At 46.3% G+C, this 18,596-nt stretch overlaps 1 protein-coding gene across 1 annotated transcript in view; it reads left to right on the forward strand.

The window, feature by feature from the left end:
- The first annotated feature begins 2,547 nt into the window (after positions 1-2,547).
- SLC5A9 (solute carrier family 5 (sodium/sugar cotransporter), member 9) overlaps positions 2,548-18,596 on the forward strand; it is a 23,313-nt gene continuing 7,264 nt past the window's right edge. The window contains exons 1-12 of the mRNA XM_008947664.1: positions 2,548-2,601; positions 3,974-4,045; positions 6,541-6,645; positions 8,522-8,686; positions 11,304-11,409; positions 11,962-12,042; positions 12,793-12,998; positions 13,792-13,927; positions 14,809-14,916; positions 15,069-15,219; positions 16,407-16,575; positions 17,110-17,325. Of these exons, the coding sequence (XP_008945912.1) occupies positions 4,031-4,045; positions 6,541-6,645; positions 8,522-8,686; positions 11,304-11,409; positions 11,962-12,042; positions 12,793-12,998; positions 13,792-13,927; positions 14,809-14,916; positions 15,069-15,219; positions 16,407-16,575; positions 17,110-17,325 (1,458 nt within the window). The 5' untranslated portion in view covers positions 2,548-2,601; positions 3,974-4,030. The remainder of the gene's footprint in view (positions 2,602-3,973; positions 4,046-6,540; positions 6,646-8,521; positions 8,687-11,303; positions 11,410-11,961; positions 12,043-12,792; positions 12,999-13,791; positions 13,928-14,808; positions 14,917-15,068; positions 15,220-16,406; positions 16,576-17,109; positions 17,326-18,596) is intronic.

The raw sequence follows: 18,596 nt of genomic DNA on the forward strand, positions 1-18,596 counted from the left end.
ATGGCACCGGTGGTGGTGTCGGCTTGGGGTGATCTGGTCTAGGACTGTAATGCTTGACAGCCTCCTGCCACTGTGTGCCCACGTCAGTCTAGCTCTCAGCTGCTAGGAATGGCTTTTTAGATGTGGTCACTTTTCAGAGCTGCAAGCTTTCGGGTGCTTGCAAGTGGTAACTGCTGCTGGGGAAGGTGGGATGGAGGGCTGGCTTGGCCAAAGACTTGGGGTTGGGCTCCCCAAGGGGAGCAGAATTCCTGGTTTGGAAGATGGGAGATAGTGGCTCTGTTTGCTTCTTGAGCAGGAATTTGGTGCATTTCAAGATTAGGTGACTTGTCTTTTTGCTTTTGGGTGCTGCAGCGCGAGGAGGGAGAAGTGTGTGGGTGAGTGTAAATCAGCTCTGTGCAGGGACAGCTGCCTGCTCACACTGTGGGATTCAGGCTCCCAGAGATTTAATTTCTGGTAACTCTACTTCAGCTTGTTGAAACATTTCAGGCTTGAAAATCCTCTTGTGGCTACAGGCTTGAAAAGCCTCTTGTGGATCTTGTGACTACAGGGAAGCACTGCTCCCAGAGAGCCTCAGACTGGAGAGCAGGGGTGGACGGGGGCCTTGCTCTAGCACTGCAATTAATGAGTGAGTAGGTGGCCAGCACTTGCAAGCAAACGCTGGGAGAGAGTGGGTTAAAAATAATGAGAGGGATGTTTTGTTGCCTCCCTTGAAACCATGAAGTAGTAAAGCTCACCTAGGTTTAAAATGTCCCGCCTCATGTGTCATGGGGTGAGGGGCTGCAGATGGTGGAGCATGAGAGGCATAGGAGATGATTCTGCTTTGAGGACCAGGAGACTGCCCAGAGAAGGCTTATGTCCCACAGCCAGCTCTGTAATTGTTCTGCAAACCCAGCAGGAGCCTTGGGCCGCCCCCTTAAGAGCTGTCCCATCAAAGGAGCAGAGGGGCGGCGTGACCTGTGCCCTGATTCAGAGGGCTGGTGGTGGCAGGGAGAGCTGGGCTGATGCTGGAGGGTCCCCACCTTGTCTCCAGACCAGGCTGATGCTCTCAGCTGAGGTGTTCTGTCCCCCACTGGCAGGTATGAGGTAGCTGCAGACAGGTAATGGAGGGATCTTTGAAGCCATGGGGGCTGGTATCATGGTCAGGACCACCCTATCTGTGTCCCAAGTAGTCTCCTCTTTCTGTTAGCATTCAGCTAGAGATCTTCATGATTTCTTTTCAGACAGGCCCCAGGGTAAGTCCTGCTGAGCCTGCCAGGGTGGCAGCTCCAAACCAAACCTCTCCCAAGAACATCAGTCGTAGGCCTTGCCTTTGCCTGCTAGCCCAGCCCTGTCTTCTCCTGCAGCAGCATCCCCTCCATAGGAGTGCTCAGGAAACATCTCCAGCATACTTGTGAGTTCCCTGGTGCTACTGCAGGTGGAGAAAGTGAGACAGGGAACTGGTACTTAGAGGAGCATTCACAACACTCAGCAGAAAGGAGAAAAGTAGCTCTTCCTCAGCCAGTGGAGAGAGGAGAGAGAGATCTTCAGAGGGTGACCTGGACCAGCTGTGGTCTGGAGATGTTTGTGTTTAGAAGCTAAGGAGGAAATAGCTGCCACAAGCTCCTATGGCTTTGAGGGTGGTGTCAGGAGGCAAGATCTGTGGGAGGTGAATGTCTTTTGGCATCATTAGGAAGCACTGAGAAGCCAGGTCTGTGCCCATCTGTCTGTCTCAGGCTTTTTTGTTATAACTGAAGCACCTGCAGAGACCATCCTGGACTCTCCCTGACACCTCTGAGCAGGGCCCTGGTGTGGTGGGAGGTGGAAGCACAGGTTCTTACTGGCCTAAACATTAAGAGGTGCAGAAGGGTGAGACATCTGATACAGCTGAGAAATGACTCTGCTGCATCAGGCAGCTGGCAGGACAGGGAGCAGGACCTTGTGGTTCCAAGTACTACCTGTCCATGCCTCAAGACAGCTGCTGCTCCTGCTGCCACTGCAGCTTTCCCAACTCATATAGGTGACCTGACATTCGCTCTGCTTGCCACAAAAGCAGCTTAACCCCTTTGCTGCTGTCCATGTGTGCACTGGAGAACCTGCCAAGAAAACTTGTCCCCTCTTAGGAGGAATTCATCTCCAGGATGCTGTGGAGAAAGTGATGTGAAGTGGTGTGGTGGGGAACAAGACAGTGTGATACTTTCCCATTTACCATCCCAGCAGCTGTCACCAGTGGGGAAATGGACAGGAGAGGGAACCGCTGGTAAAAGGATGCAGGAGGATCTGGGGGGGATGCTCACAGTACAGAGCTGTGGGGAGGACCTCACTGGTGAGCCACAGAGCCAAAGCTCCTGCTGGAAACATGAGCCACGGTCCTGCCGGGCTCCCGCTCCACACTCACGCCTTCTCCACCCTGTTAATTATTACAAGGGAAGCGATGAAGGCCAACGTGCACCAAAGTCCAGTGTGAGAGAGAAAATCAGCAGCTTGCTTGCAGCCATGAGCCAGCTGACCGCAGCCAACACGGAGCTGCCCACGCTGCCGGGGGACACGACAGTGGCCTTTGGGGTGGCAGACATCATTGTCGTGGTTTGTTACTTCGCCTTTGTCCTCACTGTCGGGATATGGGTGAGTACCTGAGGTGACTGGTTTAGGTCTACCTGAGGCAGAGAGCCTCTGCTCCTCCCTGGACCCCTCCTGGGCACAAAGGTGTTTGCCTGCAAAGGGCATCCTCTGTGCACACCATTATGCCAGGGCTTATTGGGCAAGTTTGGGGTAATGGGGATCTTCTTGTGAGCACCCTTACATGGGCACAACTCATCCCCTAAAGGTTGTTCTGGGGATGATGTCTACCTCCTGTGCTGCAGAGTAGTGTCACACCAGGATGTGGGCAAGCAGGGGGCAAAAGAAAAGCCAGGTTTAGGGTGGGGGAGTTTGAAATGGGACTTTAAAAAGCTTTGGAAAGATTGTTGTTAGTTACTTGTTCAGGTTGCTTGGTGAGGGCCTCTTTCATACAGACCTATAGTGTTCTGGTTGGCTGACGCATTTTTTTCTTTCCCTAAAAAAGCAAGGAGAAGTCATTAAATAGGTACAAGCAGCTTCTTTCCAAAGCTGGACAATGAGAAACCTGCACAAAGAAAGGTGAAAGCAATGAGTGAAGCCTGGCATCCTTAACAGATACACAGATTTTTGGAGCTGATGCTGAGACCAGGCATTGCTGCCCAGTCCGGGTGCTGCCACATGCACTGGCATTTAACAGCAAACCATTTCATTATGATGCCTGACTGCATGTTCCTGGCTGCTGCAAACAGCAAGCACTGTCAGCCTCAGTCACATTGGAGGAGCTTGCTGGCCTATGGACATCCTGTGGCTCTTGAAATCATTGAGGTTCTCATGCAGTTCCTAGATGGGGCTGCATGATGTGACCATACAAGTGTGGGGCTGCTGGAAACTTGGAATCCACAGCAGGGAGAAGAAGCAAGGCAGCAGGAGCTGCAGCAGGGCATCTCTAGCCATTCTCAAATGGACCTGCATGTCATGCCCAAATACAGCCCCTGATGGCATCCCCTGGGATGCAAGGTTGTCCTCTGATTCTCACCTCTGTGCTGGACAGTGAGGAGGGAAATGCTTCCTCTTAATGCATGACAGTGAGGAGGGAAATGCTTCCTCTTAAAGCATACCATTGTCAGAAGGTGAGCAGCCTTTCTTGGAGCTGCAAATATATCTTCACATGGCTGAGAGCAGACAAACCCCTAGATTTCTCAAAATTAGATGCCTTTCACAGGGCCCCTGCTGCAGCCTGCCTCAGAGCCATGCACCACCTCTCTGTGCTGCCTTGAGTAGGGTGAACCAGTTGACTGGAGTGACACCCATGGGAGGAGGTCTAGGGAGGTGCAAGAGGTTGCTGATGGGATATTTCAAGGCTACTGGGGTGGGAAACGGATCTGATTTGAGGGTGGGTGAAAGGAAGAAACCACTTTTCTTTTTCCTGTGCTTCCAGTCATCGATACGAGCCAGCCGGGGGACCATTGGAGGCTATTTCCTAGCTGGACGATCCATGACCTGGTGGCCTGTGAGTGAAACGCATCCCTCTGTTTCTCATGGTTTGAAAACAATCCCAGATGTAAGGAGGGCAGGTCTAGTGAGAGGACCCACTCCATACATTTTGTTCTGACTGTAGTCTTGAGATGAAGAGGATCCACCAGGAATCATCCCATGTAGCTTTACTAATGGGCAACAGTGTGGAGCCTCTGAGCCAGAAGGATAGTTCAGCATCTTCAGGGTTTTTTCTACCTTCAATTTCTCTGCTAAAGTCAGCAATAAAAATGTTCACACTGATGGAAGTAAAAGAGTGCTGAGTGCCTGGCTAGATTTGAAACTCTTTGGGCCCAACTCACCAAAGATAACGTTGTCCCTAACCCAAGAGAGCATTAGGTAATCTAGGAATGTGCTATCTAGTAAAAAAGCATTTAGAGACTGAACAAAAAAATAATCCCGAAGGCCAAGACTTTCTGAGCCCTTGCTGTTTAGAGTAAAATTGAGATTATTGACTAATGATGTAAAGTATATACTTCAGTGGTTTGAAGTTTATAAATCTTCACTATGAAGAAAAAAAAAATCTATTGAATGTGCCTTTTCTTGGGAGTGAAAGGTACATTTAAAGATAATTTAAAGTTTGAAAGGAATAAAAACAGCACTGGAATAAAGATTCTTCTCAGCCAATGCCAGACTCTGGTACCATATATCTCTCCAGTGAGTTGTGGGTAACGGAATGCACTTCTCAACCAAAACATTGCATTTTTTTCCTTTTTTCCTTTGGATGTACATTGCCCATAAATTCACTAGGCTAGATTTTCAACCTCTTCCATCAGAGGCACATACACCTCTCTAAAATCTGTTATGTCTTAAATATTCTTTATATTTCTGTCTCGGCCAAGTGACATTTAATGAAAAAGCTTAGCTTGGTGGTTTTCTCTAATTAGGAGGAGAAAAATTAAAAGATACTAGAACATTTGGAACATTTGAAAATGGGACTTTTTCTTCCCCAACATAAATCTTTTTTCTTTAAAAAAACAAAAGAAAGCATTTTTTATTGGTTTTGGCTCTGACCACAGGTGGTGGCCACAGGGTCTCTTGGGTACAGCTTGGCCCTCGTCTCTCCTGACTTATCATTCTAGGTTTAAAGCAGCCTCTAATACTGTTCATTTTTCAGTTTTGTTTGAGAGCTGAATCCACCTGTGATTCAGCTCCTTGTGGCCTTCACCTCGAGTATATGACTGGCTTACCTGTGTTTTTATTTTTTTTTTAATGGGAGTGACAGCTTTCTGCTGCGTGTTAGATAGCCTCAACTAAGCCTTGATTTCTGCTCCTGTGCGATGTCTCTTCTGCATTTGTCTGTCTGATATAGGTATCAGGAAAACTGTTCACATTTCTTGAGAGCACCAGTCCCCTCCTGAGTTGCAAATTCTCGTTGCAGCAGCCAGCTCTCTAATCAAGAGTTTTCTTAGATGAGAAGGCAGAGCCGTTGGCAGGAGTCAGTGGGGCTGTTGATGCCACATTAATGTTTTACTTTGTGCAGAGGTGAGAAGCAGATCAAATTCCATCGTTCTTTGTTTCATGTGTGGCAGTACTGAGGAGAGAAAAGCTCCTTCTAGGTGATGCAGCTAGAAGCAAACTTTCTCTAGAGACTAAAGGGCTAGACTTGCCCTTTGGGGAGTTTCTCATTTGACCCTGAGAGGGACCTGATGTTGGCATACGGAAAGGAGGTGAGGCTTTGTGCCAAGTAGAAGTCATTAAATCAGATAGTCTTTGCCCTCTTAAAGCACCTTGGAGCTTGTATTCTTCCAGATAGGGTGCCAGTGACCTGTGGTAGGGACAGCCTACTGTGCCCACAGCCTACAGTTAAAGTTAACCTGAGACATTAGCATTTTCCAGCCTGCTGCAGAGCTGACTATATCTCCCAACCTGTGTGTAGACATTAAACACAAAAGGCCTGCATGTTTCTAACATCATCCCTCCTGTGCTTCAGGAGTCTCTTTCCTTAGGAGGAGCTCCAAGAGAGCATTCCTGTCTCCATGGCTGCGTAAACCACTACATGCATGTTCAGTACAAGATTTAAAAGAGGCTGGGCTCTCATAAAGATGTGGAGAGGTAGAGCAAGGGTCAGCAAAGTTGGAGAAGGCACGTTGCTGTCTGACCAACAAGAGAATGGAGAAATCTATTGTGTTTCATGGACACTGTGGTATCTATGGCTGCCCCCAGATGCAGTATTCCCTGTAATATGTGTGCATCTCAGGAGAACCACTGGCAAAGTGAACCCTGACTCTGAGGTTAAGCTTTGTGTTGGAGTGGAAGCAGTGGAAGGAAGCAGACACACACACTTTAAGATATAAAACCCATAATTTTCTCTAGAAGGAGAAGGAAACCCCAACTCTCCACTAGCACCCAGCTACCTGCCTACAAGGAGATGAGGCCCTAGGGAAAAAAGCACCTGGGAAAATGCTTGGACTGATACAGAAGTTCCTCAAGGTGACTTTATGGGTTTTGTGCCTGTGCCATATGTTTCAGATTGGAGCATCCCTGATGTCAAGCAACGTGGGCAGCGGCTTATTCATCGGCCTGGCAGGCACTGGAGCAGCTGGAGGTCTTGCTGTTGGGGGCTTTGAGTGGAATGTAAGAGTCATTTATGTTGTCAACTAAGATGTCACTGTTTACAAAGGGACTGGGGCTTTGTCTTCAAAATCAGATGCTGACAGTATTGGTAACTACAAGTTCTCAAGAGAAGAGAAGAGGAGAGAAGTCTGGAAACAGGCTTCACCTCTGGAGACATTCAGACTGCCTTAAAAATGTAAGATCTTTATTTTAGTTGAAGTGGAATCCACTAAAATTACTGTCTCTTTGACCTTCCCAGAAGCCCATGACCATATTTTTAAGCTTTAATTTCCGCTCATGAAGACTAAAATAAAAGATAATGAATGCTGAAAACGTGCTTGGATAATTACAGGATTCTGGGTTCAAGGAGTTTGAGAAACAGCATCATTGCTCCTAAGAGTAATCAGTGCAAAGCCATGAGAACTGGTAACACTGCATTCACCTGTCAGCTGCCAAAATATGACGTTTGTGGGATGAACATCTGGGTGTGAAGGCAGGTCTCATTTTGCTCCGTTGAAGTGTCCTGGAAATTTGCCACTGACACCACACAGAGCATGAAAACCAGGCCCTTTGTATGTGATGCTAATGCAATTTCTCAGCTACAGTGATGAGGAGTGAGGTTAGTGCCAGCCTCACAATAAACATTGCTCACCTAACTCAAAATCCCTTGTCTATATCAGCAGAGACTGCTAATAGTGCCAGATACTTGCCAAGCACAGGCAGGGCCCACCAAAAGTTCTTTCCAGGCATATCTATACACTGCACTGTTTTTTTTTTTTCCCCATTATTTATTTATTTATTCTAAATCATTAAGATCCCCTTGAAGTCCTCTGTGAAGAAACCAGGGCCTGTGTTCAGCCTGGTGCATGTAGGACATGCCAATATTGCTGTACTTTAAATCTATTCAAGTCATTTTAGAAGCCTGTGAAGAAAAGATTGTATGTCAGGACAAATCTAACTTCATGAGATTAGATTAATTTCTTTCAGACTGGAAAAGGACCTTAGATATGCCCTTATTCTCTCCCTTTATCATGGGATGTCACTTGGCTGCAGGGATCATATGAGCATCTTTTCCCTAAGCCAGCCTCTGCCACTGCGGGAGCCATGGCTGTTCTCCCTGATCACTCCCAATCTCTGCTCACAAGGATCAGTGTCATTTCTGGTAACTTAAAGAACTGATCAAAGTGAAATCTGGATGAATGTGAGGTCCTTGGATGAAAGGTAATGGCCTGAGACAGCCAGGAGATGAGGTTTGAGAATCCAATGGCTTTTATTTATGTTCAAGATCTCCTGTTTGGGTTTTTGCTGGGTTTCAGAGTAGAAATACATTATAGGAGATGCCTTTATACCTTCCAAAAGACCCTTCACCTGCAGCAATGCAGCTGAACTGCCTCTTTATCTACAAGCAACAGAAGCACACCTACGTCAGCCTGCGAGGAGAACATCCCAGCAGAGTCTTGCTGTTGCTTATTTTTATGCTCTGCAGGGACAATCTGCTGCCTCAGCCTCATCACTTGCTAATCAAGCAACAAACAGATGCTCCCATCCTTCTCTGAATCACTTAACCCTTCACTGCCCCAGCACCAGTGCTTTCAAAGGCCACAAAATACAACACTGTCTTTCAGAGATCCAGAGCGACAGAGTACACCATCCTGCCCAAAAGACCAGGAGATGGAACAGGATGGCAGAGGCTTAGGAGGATAACTTCAAAGGCTTCTAATTGCATTGTAATAATTCCTCACATTCCAAGCGTGGAGGAGAGTTCCGACTGCTTCCCAAACACATTGCATGGCAGCGTACCTGTCTGCTTTCTCAGGACATCCACTGAGAGAACAGAGGAGACGGATGTTCCCATGTGTTGAATCATGTGCCTTTATTTTCTCTGTCTCCTTAACAGGCCACCTGGGCACTTCTGGCTCTCGGCTGGATCTTTGTGCCTGTTTACATCGCAGCAGGAGTTGTCACCATGCCTGAGTACCTGCAGAAGAGATTTGGAGGGCAGAGGATACAAATCTACATGTCCGTACTGTCCCTCATTCTCTATATATTCACCAAAATATCCGTATGTATCCCTTTGACCACAACCCTTGTGTCTAGGGCAGGGGTAGGTCATCGTAGTACAATGCAGAGCTGCTCAGAGAGAACTTGGATGTCCTTGAAAGGACCAGCTCAGCTACCAGAAACAGCAGCAGTGTGTTAGTGTGCTGCTTTGCTCAAGTAAATACCTGCCTCTGTATTGATCATGGGGACTTATCCTAAGAGAAAAAGCCCTCATTAAACAGCAATGCAGAGTGAGAACTTTCCGAGGATATGGCAGCTAATTACTGAACAGTAAAAGTACCATAAGCTGTCTGCCTGCTTTTCCTTTTCTAGCAGATCAAACCTTAGGCAATATAGACAGGGGAACTGCAGCACTACCCCATCTGAGGATCTGGCTAGCTGCATCTTGTAGATGTGAAACGCTCTTAAATTATCATAAATCTCCTGTTGTTGTTGTAGCTGAGTTTTCAGCATTGGGTGTGTTATGGTTATTCCTGTCTTTTTCTGTCACTTGCATTGTACAAAAAGGATATGTTGAAAGGGAGGTAGGCTCTGACTTAAGACAACATCCAGCATCTTTCCTGGATTGCTTGTAGCATTGTACCCTGCTGGTAGCCAAAAAGTAATGTAAGCTACTGGGCATCTCCCTTCATTTAAACTCCTTTAATAAAGTGGCAGAACTTACTCTCAGAGATTCACTAAGAACTGCCTGTGCCCTTGGAGGGAGAGGACTCTATGTCAGAGTCCATTATAGGGACTGAAAATGTCAGTCCTTTGTCTTCAGCTGATTGTCCCATGGCCAGCACAAGTCAGTTTTCATTAGACCCAGGTGAAGTATTTAGATGTCAGATTGCTGGAAGACATTGACTGGAGATGAGGCACCCCACCTTCTGCAGCTGGCTTCAGGTTCCTGCTCCCAGGCTTATTATGTCTGAGGTGCTGGGAGGTGCATTAAGTGGAGTTCCAGCCTGGGAGTATGGGATAGGTTTCTTCCTCTAACAGCCAGCTCATGATCATGTCACCCACTGCTATCACCACTGCCTCCAGGAGCTTTGCTTTGTGGGATTGAAGTGTTGCCCAGGACAAGGTCTTGCAGAGAGGCATTTGAAGCCTCTTTACCCACGAGGGGTTAATAGAAGATCTCTCCCGCAGCAACACCACGGTGGGCACGGCTACATAGTCAATGTACGTAGCAAAACCAGACCAGCCTTCCAAAACGACCTTCAGCAGAGCGGTATTTGCCAGTGCCTTTCAGAGCAGGACCCTAGCCTCGGTCGCTGCTGTCTCGTCTCAGTGGTTTCTCCTCTGTGCAGCTAATTCACGCGTGGCTGACGGATGTGGCTGGTGGAGTTTATGGCCATGACAGGTGCTTTCTATTAAGCGATGCTATTGTTTGTAGAGAGCTCGTTTAGCGGCTGGCTGGACAGCAGGCAGTCGCTTGCAAGAATTTTTCTCCCTGGACTTTTTGCCCAAACGTAGGTTAGCGAGCAGGGCGTGCAGAGTCTTCCCTGCTGCAGAGAAAAACAGAGATCTCAATAAACAGCGCTGGCTGATCCAGCATGGCTACAGAAGTGGTTGTGTTTCTTGCTGCAAGTCAAAACCCAAAAGACAAAGTGATTTCTGTGATGTGCTGACAGTGTTTGTCCCATCTCAGGGTTGCAGAGGTCAGGAGTTGCACTGGGTGCTTGCTTTTAAGTGCATACTTCAGGCACAGCAAACAGAAATCTTGCCCCATCCCTTCTGTCTCCCTTGGCTAATGTCTTTACCTGTGTCTCACCCCATACCGGGTTTGTAAGTGTCCTTCAAACTGATTTCCCAATGTACACATCTCCCATATCACCTTCTGCATCTGAATGATATTATCTACATAATTCCAGGTTTCACCCCATTTCTGGTTTCACTCTTTCTGCCAGCAGGGCCAAACAAAATAAAGCCGATGGGAGTTCCTGTATTTCTAGTGAGGTCCTCAGCAGGTATAACTTGTTTTCCTGGAGCCATTCTAGTATGTTGAACTGCACAAAGAGAAGGGCAAGCTGCTGACCTTTTCAGATAAATAAATCATGGCAAAAGACATCAGTGATTTTTTAGGGGTCTTTCAAGAAGGAATGTCTACTTGGCCACTAGGCCACCAAGATGTAATCTTGGGAAGAACCTGATCTCTGCTATTTGCCTTCCTTTCCCTCCCATGTCTGCCTGTGGATACATGGGCTCCTTCTCCCCATGGATGTCCTCACAGTCAGCAAAAGGAGTGACAGTTTCCACCAGTTCCTCTCTATGCCAGTGAGGATTACATGACATGAAGGCTGCCTGTAAGATAGTCTTTTACTTTGATGATTTTTTAGTCCCTTGGCATGGGGACTCGATTTTCACCCTCCTGCTGCACCACCTCCCAGATGCTGAGAGTTCTGCCCTGGAGGAAGGATTTTCCTTACATCGAGAACAAGAAAGTTCATAGCCAACAGCCCCATGCTATTTCCTCCTCTTTCACTTCACCTTCATGGTGTCGTCCCTCATCAGTGCTTTCAGCTGCAGAGAGCTGTGGGCTGCTTTATTAGCTTTCACTTGCACGAAGCTCTACTAATGCCAGACTGCCCTTGTTTTGTTTTTGTGGTGTGTTTTTTTTTTTTTTCCTATTCCAGACAGACATTTTTTCCGGAGCATTGTTCATCCAAATCTCTTTGGGCTGGAACCTCTACTTGTCCACTGTGGTCTTGCTAGCAGTGACTGCTGTCTACACCATAGCTGGTAAATAGCTGATTTTAAAATAAACGTTATAAACTGGACCCTGGGATATAATTTTCCCTTTTCCTGCACAGGGGAAAGTATTCAGACCTCCTGGTCTGAGGGAGATTCCCCCAGCTGCTAGTGGTATGTGCCTTGTCTGCCCCAGCTCTTGGAGACCTCTCCCCACTTGGTCCAATGGAAACCGGTATGGGGGGCACAACACTGTATTCTAGAGAGTTTTCTAATGCTCCTGTCTCCCTCTGTGCAGATAGTTACCACTGCCCACATTTGCTCTTTTTTTTTTGTTTGGTCTTTTTGCAACATTAGCATCTTTAGATATTAAGATGCTGAACTGCCTCCAAGTCCTCTCATGAATGTGGACAAGTCCTTCAGACCGTTCCTCACAGAAGGGCTTGTGACTGGCTCCTGTCACAAGCTCAGTGCCAGCTTTTTCCAGTGGGTATTTTCTGAAATCACAGGGCTGGGGCCAAGGGAAACCTTTTTCCAGGACAGGTACCAGTTTCATTGTACATGGTGACACATTCTGCCTGTTGTCTCTGGTTCTCCTGACAGGTGGTTTAACAGCTGTGATATACACAGACGCGCTGCAGACCCTGATCATGGTGCTGGGAGCTTTGGTCCTCATGTTCATAGGTAAGAACGAGTTTAGCGGTCCCAAGATCATTAGACCTTAGGAGGGTACTTCAGTCTTCAATATATGGTGCAGAAATGAGTTTTAACCATTCACAGGACAAGTCCCATTCTGCAAGCTGTTAGAGTTGCTTCACCCTTTGCACTAACTGTATGGAGGTGAGTTTCTAAATAACTTCACCTTGCCAGTTTGGGTTTACCTGGAGTTGTCAAAGGACTTGCAACACTGCATTCCCAGAGCCAAATTCAGCTCCCACTGTGCTCATGTATATTCAGAGTAATTCTGCTGACTTTCCCTGTTGACTTTGGGAGTTACTGTAGATTCATCTGGGTGTAACCAAGCGTCATAAACAAATTAAAAAGCAACAAGGAACCAGCCATCAATAGTCTTTGCTTTAAGCCTTCTTGGCAAACAGAAATATAGATATATCTTGTTTCATGTCATACCATCCTGCCCCAGCTCTGAAAGGTGTGTCGGCAAAGACTAGATGATGAGGACATTGTGGGGATTAGGATCACAGAGATTTTCCTGCATGGATCCTTTTCCAGGATATACTGTTAACACCACAAGGACTCTGTGCAAAATTCAACTGAGTCCTGCAAAAACCTTGACTGCCAAAATCAAGGGTGGAATGAAAACAAAAGACATGAGGGGAAGATGAGAGGGAAAAAAAAAAGTACTTATGAGACTCAGATAAGGAAATAACTTTGCAGAAAGCCCCAGACCTTAATGCACTGGCATTTGCTTCTCAGGATTTGAAAAGGTTGGCTGGTATGAAGGCCTGCAGGAGAAATACAGCACAGCGATACCGAAGATCATAGTCCCAAACACGACCTGTCACCTCCCACGTGCAGATGCCTTTCACTTGTTCAGGGATCCAGTCACAGGAGACATTCCTTGGCCTGGCCTTGTATTTGGCCTCTCTGTGCTGGCTCTTTGGTGCTGGTGCACTGACCAGGTAAAGAAAGTCTTTCCTTCTCCAGCCAATCCACCACACTGTTATTTTCAGTCAACTCCTCTGTGGATCTGTGAGCTGAAGCATGATTGTGTCTCACCATGCAGGATTTACTACCTTTTTACTGGTCTAGATCAGAATATCACCTTCTCTGCAAGCTGCTAATTTTATGAACTTTTTAGTGCAGAGAGAGCAGGTTATTTTCTTCAGTTTTTATCCCACTGTGGGCTGGTAAGTACCAGGTGTCTTCATGCAGTTGGCATGACAAGGATATGAAAATGTGAATCTGGAGCTGGCTCTGCAGTGGCTTTGTGTAGACCTCCAGACAAGCCATTCATATTCCGAGAGGTCTGACATTTCTTACTCCTGTCCAAGTTAGAAACAAGGAGAACTGTATTTGTTTCTCAAGACTTCTGTACTTTAAGACAGGATAATTGTGAAAACCCACCACTGAACTCTTAGCAGAACACCTACAGTCTCCTTCCTTCCTTGTGTCTTGCTGATGTACAGCTGCTGTCTCCAGTCCTCAAGGTGGCTTCACTTCAACCAAGGGCGAAATGATTCTTGTAAAGGAAATTTCCACGCTGCCCTCTCCTGTAGCCTGAGCACTGAGCTCTGTGCAGTGGCAGCAGGCTGCAGTCAGCCAGATAGGAAAGTTGCCATTGGCATGAAAAATACCCTGGGATCCTGCTGGATGAAAGTCATCTGTGAGAACCAGAGACAGAGGGAGGATGGATCCTTAACTCTCTGTGGTGCTTCTGGTTTACTCTCTGCTCCCTTTCTGCACTGATTGCAGGTGATAGTCCAGAGGTCTCTGTCTGCCAAGAACCTCTCCCATGCCAAAGGTGGATCAGTGCTGGGAGGCTATCTGAAAATCTTCCCTATGTTTTTCATTGTCATGCCAGGAATGATCAGCCGAGCTCTTTACCCAGGTGAGCCTTCCCATGTTCCTTACATCAGGGCTTTATACTGCCATGACCACTAATATCACACAGGTCCACCAGCACTTTTACAGCTCAGAAACTGCTGTCCTGCAGGCAGATTCCTGTTGTACAGTGGTGTTCCCATGCCCTTGCTCCACCTCCACTGCTCCCACAGTGACAGAAGACACTGGGAGTATCCATATGGGGCATATTTTGCCATTGGGGGCACATAGCTTCATGCTATGGTCATGGTATGCATCTATCTGTCTGGGGGAAGTCAGTGAGATTAAATAAATGGAGCACTGAAGCTGTCCTTCAGGTCTTATGGATGACTGTCATTAGGTGTGAATTCACACGGATTCGTTCAGTTCCTGGTGGATTATGCAAAACAGCCCTCTTTTGTGAAAGAGCAACCATTGTCCTCTTATTGTCTCCCAAGGAGCTCTCATTGTTGTTTTTTTTTTCCAGAGCATGCCACTTTCTGGGAAGAATACCCCTGTTAGGAGGACCATTCCTAGGAGGAAAGTGTATGTCTCCCAGATTTCCTCCAACAGGAATATGTCAGACTGTAATGTCCTTGATAACCCAGCTGACAGGCTCATGAAAACAGTCCAGTTCCCACAAGCAACAAATCATCAAGGACTGCAATTATGCAACATCTGGGAGAGTTATATCTGTACCCTGAACAGAACTGCCAAATGTCCTCTCGAAGTTTCACCTTTATTTGATGATGTAAAAAGCTCTTCAGCTCCACTCATTCTAGCTGTATCCCAGCTGCCCCTCTGGACTTATATGAAATCATACAAGGCATCAAGATTTACTCCCTTGAATTAAGTGACCTATGTCTCAACAGGGTTTACACTGACTTCTTGTTTTCATGTCTTCTGCAGATGAAGTGGGCTGTGTGGACCCAGACATCTGTAAAAGGGTCTGTGGAGCTGCAGTGGGTTGTTCCAACATTGCCTACCCCAAACTCGTGATAGAACTCATGCCTGATGGTGAGAACCCTTATGTGTGTGGAGGTGGGCTTGAGCTAAGCTCTGCTAAGGATGAGGAAGTCTTAGTGCAGTTACCAACATAAGGATGAAAAAGCAGTTCCCAGAGGCCAAAGGTCTAGTGCTGATTCCCCTTCCCTGTTTTGCTCCCCCAGGGCTCCGGGGTTTGATGATTGCTGTGATGATGGCAGCCCTGATGAGTTCCCTCACGTCCATTTTCAACAGCAGCAGCACCCTCTTCGTTATAGACATCTGGCAGCGGATCCGCAGAAAGGCTTCGGAGCAGGAGCTGATGATTGTGGGCAGGTCTGCACTTTTCTTTCTGTCTTGTTGCTCTCATCATCTGTTTTGAGTGCGGTATTTACGTTCTTCAGTCTGGACTCACTGAGAAAAATCTGGTGCCTAAAATATAGAGCAGAAATGCAGCCTGGGAAAGAGAATCTCACATAGACCTGGTCAAAGGGAAACGTTGAGTGCACCACTGAGCTAGGTAGATCATTGCTTCTCTCTTTTCTAAACCATAAATACTGCCTTGAATGTAACTTCTAGAGAAGCCAAAGGTGCTCTAAAGTCACTGTCACTAGAGGTCTTTAAGAACATGTTATTTTTGCATCAGTCAGGAATGATACATTGCAATTACTTCTTTTTTTTTTCAGGGAAAAGTCCAGAGAGCTCCCAGCTCTCTCTGTGGTAAGTCATGGTGCCCTTTGCAAGCAAGCTTTGGTACTGCATTAAATAAGGGGAATATAAAGTTCTCCTCCTGATAGTGGAGTTTAAGCTACATTCTGCATGTCTGAGGGGGGCTTTTTCTCTCTAGTCATGAGCATTAACTTCTAAACTTTGATGTGGGGTGGCTGAAGGCTGCAGACAACCTCATACTCCACCAGTGCAGAGTAGTGAGAGGGGAAGTACTTCTTGTTTAGAAATATGGAGGAACCTCTATAACATACAATGCAGAGATGAAGGAGGGTTATGGTACATGCACCTGAGACCCCAGAAACAATTTTAATAAGCATCAAAGGAGCCAGAATTTGACAAAGGCACTAGACCGAACATGTTATCTGCTTGAAAAAGTGTCAGAAAGATTGCTCCACAAGCTTCCAGCTCTCTCTGTCATATCCAAGAGCTAGTCCTTTGGAGAACAAGTCACTCTCCAGGGCACACCAGATTGAAGGGCTTGCCCTGATCCAGCTCAAGGTGGAAGCCACCACGCCCTTGTGGATCTCTCATGCATGTTGACTGGCAAGTTCTAGCTCATCTCACTCTGAACTCTGGGAAGTTAGCTTTGGGAATTGGTTGAACTGAATTTCTGGAAGAGAACAGTTTTTTCTTTTCCTGTGTATGCAGGGAAAGGTTCTTCTTGGGACTGATCTGTGGACTTTTTTCCTTAGGGATTCCTGAGAGCAATTGGAAGTGTCTTTTGCTGCAAAACTTCATTTTCAGGTGTACTCCACCTCCTGCTGAGCTAATACAATTTTATCCTCATCTTCCAGAGTCTTTATCCTCATCCTTGTTGTCATCAGTATTCTCTGGATCCCGATCATTCAATCAGCCAACAGTGGCAAGCTCTTTGACTACATTCAGTCCATAACCAGCTATCTAGCCCCACCGATTGCAGCTCTCTTCATCTTGGCAATCTTCTGCAAGAGGATTAATGAGCCTGTAAGTGGAGTGTCAACCACTGAGATACATATTTAATTTGATAAAATAAATAAATAACTCTCCTTCCAGTGCCAAGCCTTTGAGACTCTTTAAACTCAAAGCCAGTCCAGCTAAAGTGTGACAGTTAGAGACAGCCTTTTCCTGGCACACGTTAGTGGATCTTAGCCCAGTCTCTGGTGTACGTGTTTGCTTCCAAGAAGCCACTTCAAGTGGTACTTCTTGGCACCCTCATTTGAAAGCACAAAAAGAAAAGTTGTTTCATGCTTTAGGGATGATATGTCAACTGGAGGCATGTTGTTAGGAGGAGATTCTTACATTGTCTGTGCTCTATCTGTTTCATGTTCAAGGGCAGAAAGAGCAAAAGAGTTTTTTTAACTGAAGACATCTTCTTTTGATGCATGTCAGTGTGGGTTTCCATCAAGCATAAAAGGTCTTGGTTTAAGAAAGAGCAGAAAAAGGAAAGGAAAAGAAAGGAGATTACTTTAACCAAAGGTAACATGCAGTGACCTTTTCTTTATGCTTGCCTTTTCTCAGGGTGCTTTCTGGGGTCTCATGGTTGGGCTAGCTGTTGGTCTTGCTCGGATGATCATGGAGTTTATTTATAGCACACCATCTTGTGGTGAGGAGGACAGAAGACCAGCTGTGCTGAAGGACTTGCACTACCTCTACTTTGCCCTCATCCTCTGTGTCCTCACTGTGATTGTCATTGTCCTTATTAGTCTCTGCACCCCACCAATCCCTGAGGAAAAGGTAAGTGATTTGCAGTGGCACCCTTTTCTCAGACCCTCCATTTGGTTTCCCAAAATCTTTGAGATCTGTCCTTTTTCTCCCATGGTTAGGAAGTGGTGTATAATGCATATGCTGTGAAGAAGCCCTCGCTCCTCAGCTTTCTGTTCCCCAGGCTGCATAGTGTTAATGCTTCCTGAGGCACTCAGTGTTTCAAATTGAGTGTGAGTTCCCATGCTGTGCCTAGAGCTGTGCAGACACCACAGCCCATCATAACTGGAATAGAAAGAAAAGAAGAAGGCGAAGGAGATGAAATCATATTACAGAGCACTGCTGTGGAGGAATTAAATATATCTAATTGTAGCATCTACCCTGTTTCAGCAGAGCCAGCATCAATCTTGCAGGCAAACAAGATTAATATCTTTTGCAACATGGGCATTTAGGAAAATAACATTTTGTCCCAATGTGATCTCAATTACATTTAATAACTTTGAGTCAGGCACAACTTTCTTTTACTTAAGATGTTAAAATGGTGCAGAGTTGGGAGGCTTTATATAATAAAACCTTAGAGCAACTCTACCCAGTCCCAAGTTTTAAAGCAGCTGTCAATAAGACAAAACTGCCATCTACCTCCAAACCAAAGTTTCTGGAGAGATTTAAAAGACCTATTTTCTTCCTGTCTGACTGCATGAGGAAATGAGGGTGATGCCATCACAGCGTTTTCTATCTGTTGCTTCCTCATAACTTGTAAAGCATTAACCAGTTCCATCAATGTTTGATGGAATGTTCGTGGAGTCAAAGATACCCAGCTCTGAAAGATTACATGAAAGCAGGTGCTCAGATAGAGGAGAGGGAGGGGGAGAAGAGAGACGGTCTTTGTGTCTGCTTGAAGATAAAGTCTCAGCTTTTATTAGCTATCAGAGGATCCACATGGGAGGAAGAAATACTGGCAAGGAGGCACCATTAGTTCTGCTGCTTACGTTGTTCACTACTGCTCAGGGGTGGCCAGATGGTTGCCAGCAATTAATTACTGTGGTTTAATGAGTTCCCACTCATCATCTGACCTGTGATAACTAAACATGTGCAGTGCTCCCTGCCCACAGCAACAGCAAGATAAGATGCATTAACATAGCACTGGCAAACAGCAAACATCATACCAACAGTTCAGGAAATGAAGAAACTGGCCACAGCACCTCCAGGTTTTTTTGTCTGACCCCAGATGTATAAAAACATCTAAAGCACCTTTTAAAAGGAGCAGTTCAGGATGAAGATCTACTATGATATCATCAGGGAAA

This window comes from Merops nubicus, unplaced genomic scaffold, assembly GCF_000691845.1.
Source record: "Merops nubicus isolate BGI_N331 unplaced genomic scaffold, ASM69184v1 scaffold11329, whole genome shotgun sequence".
NCBI classification, from domain to species: Eukaryota; Metazoa; Chordata; class Aves; order Coraciiformes; family Meropidae; genus Merops; species Merops nubicus.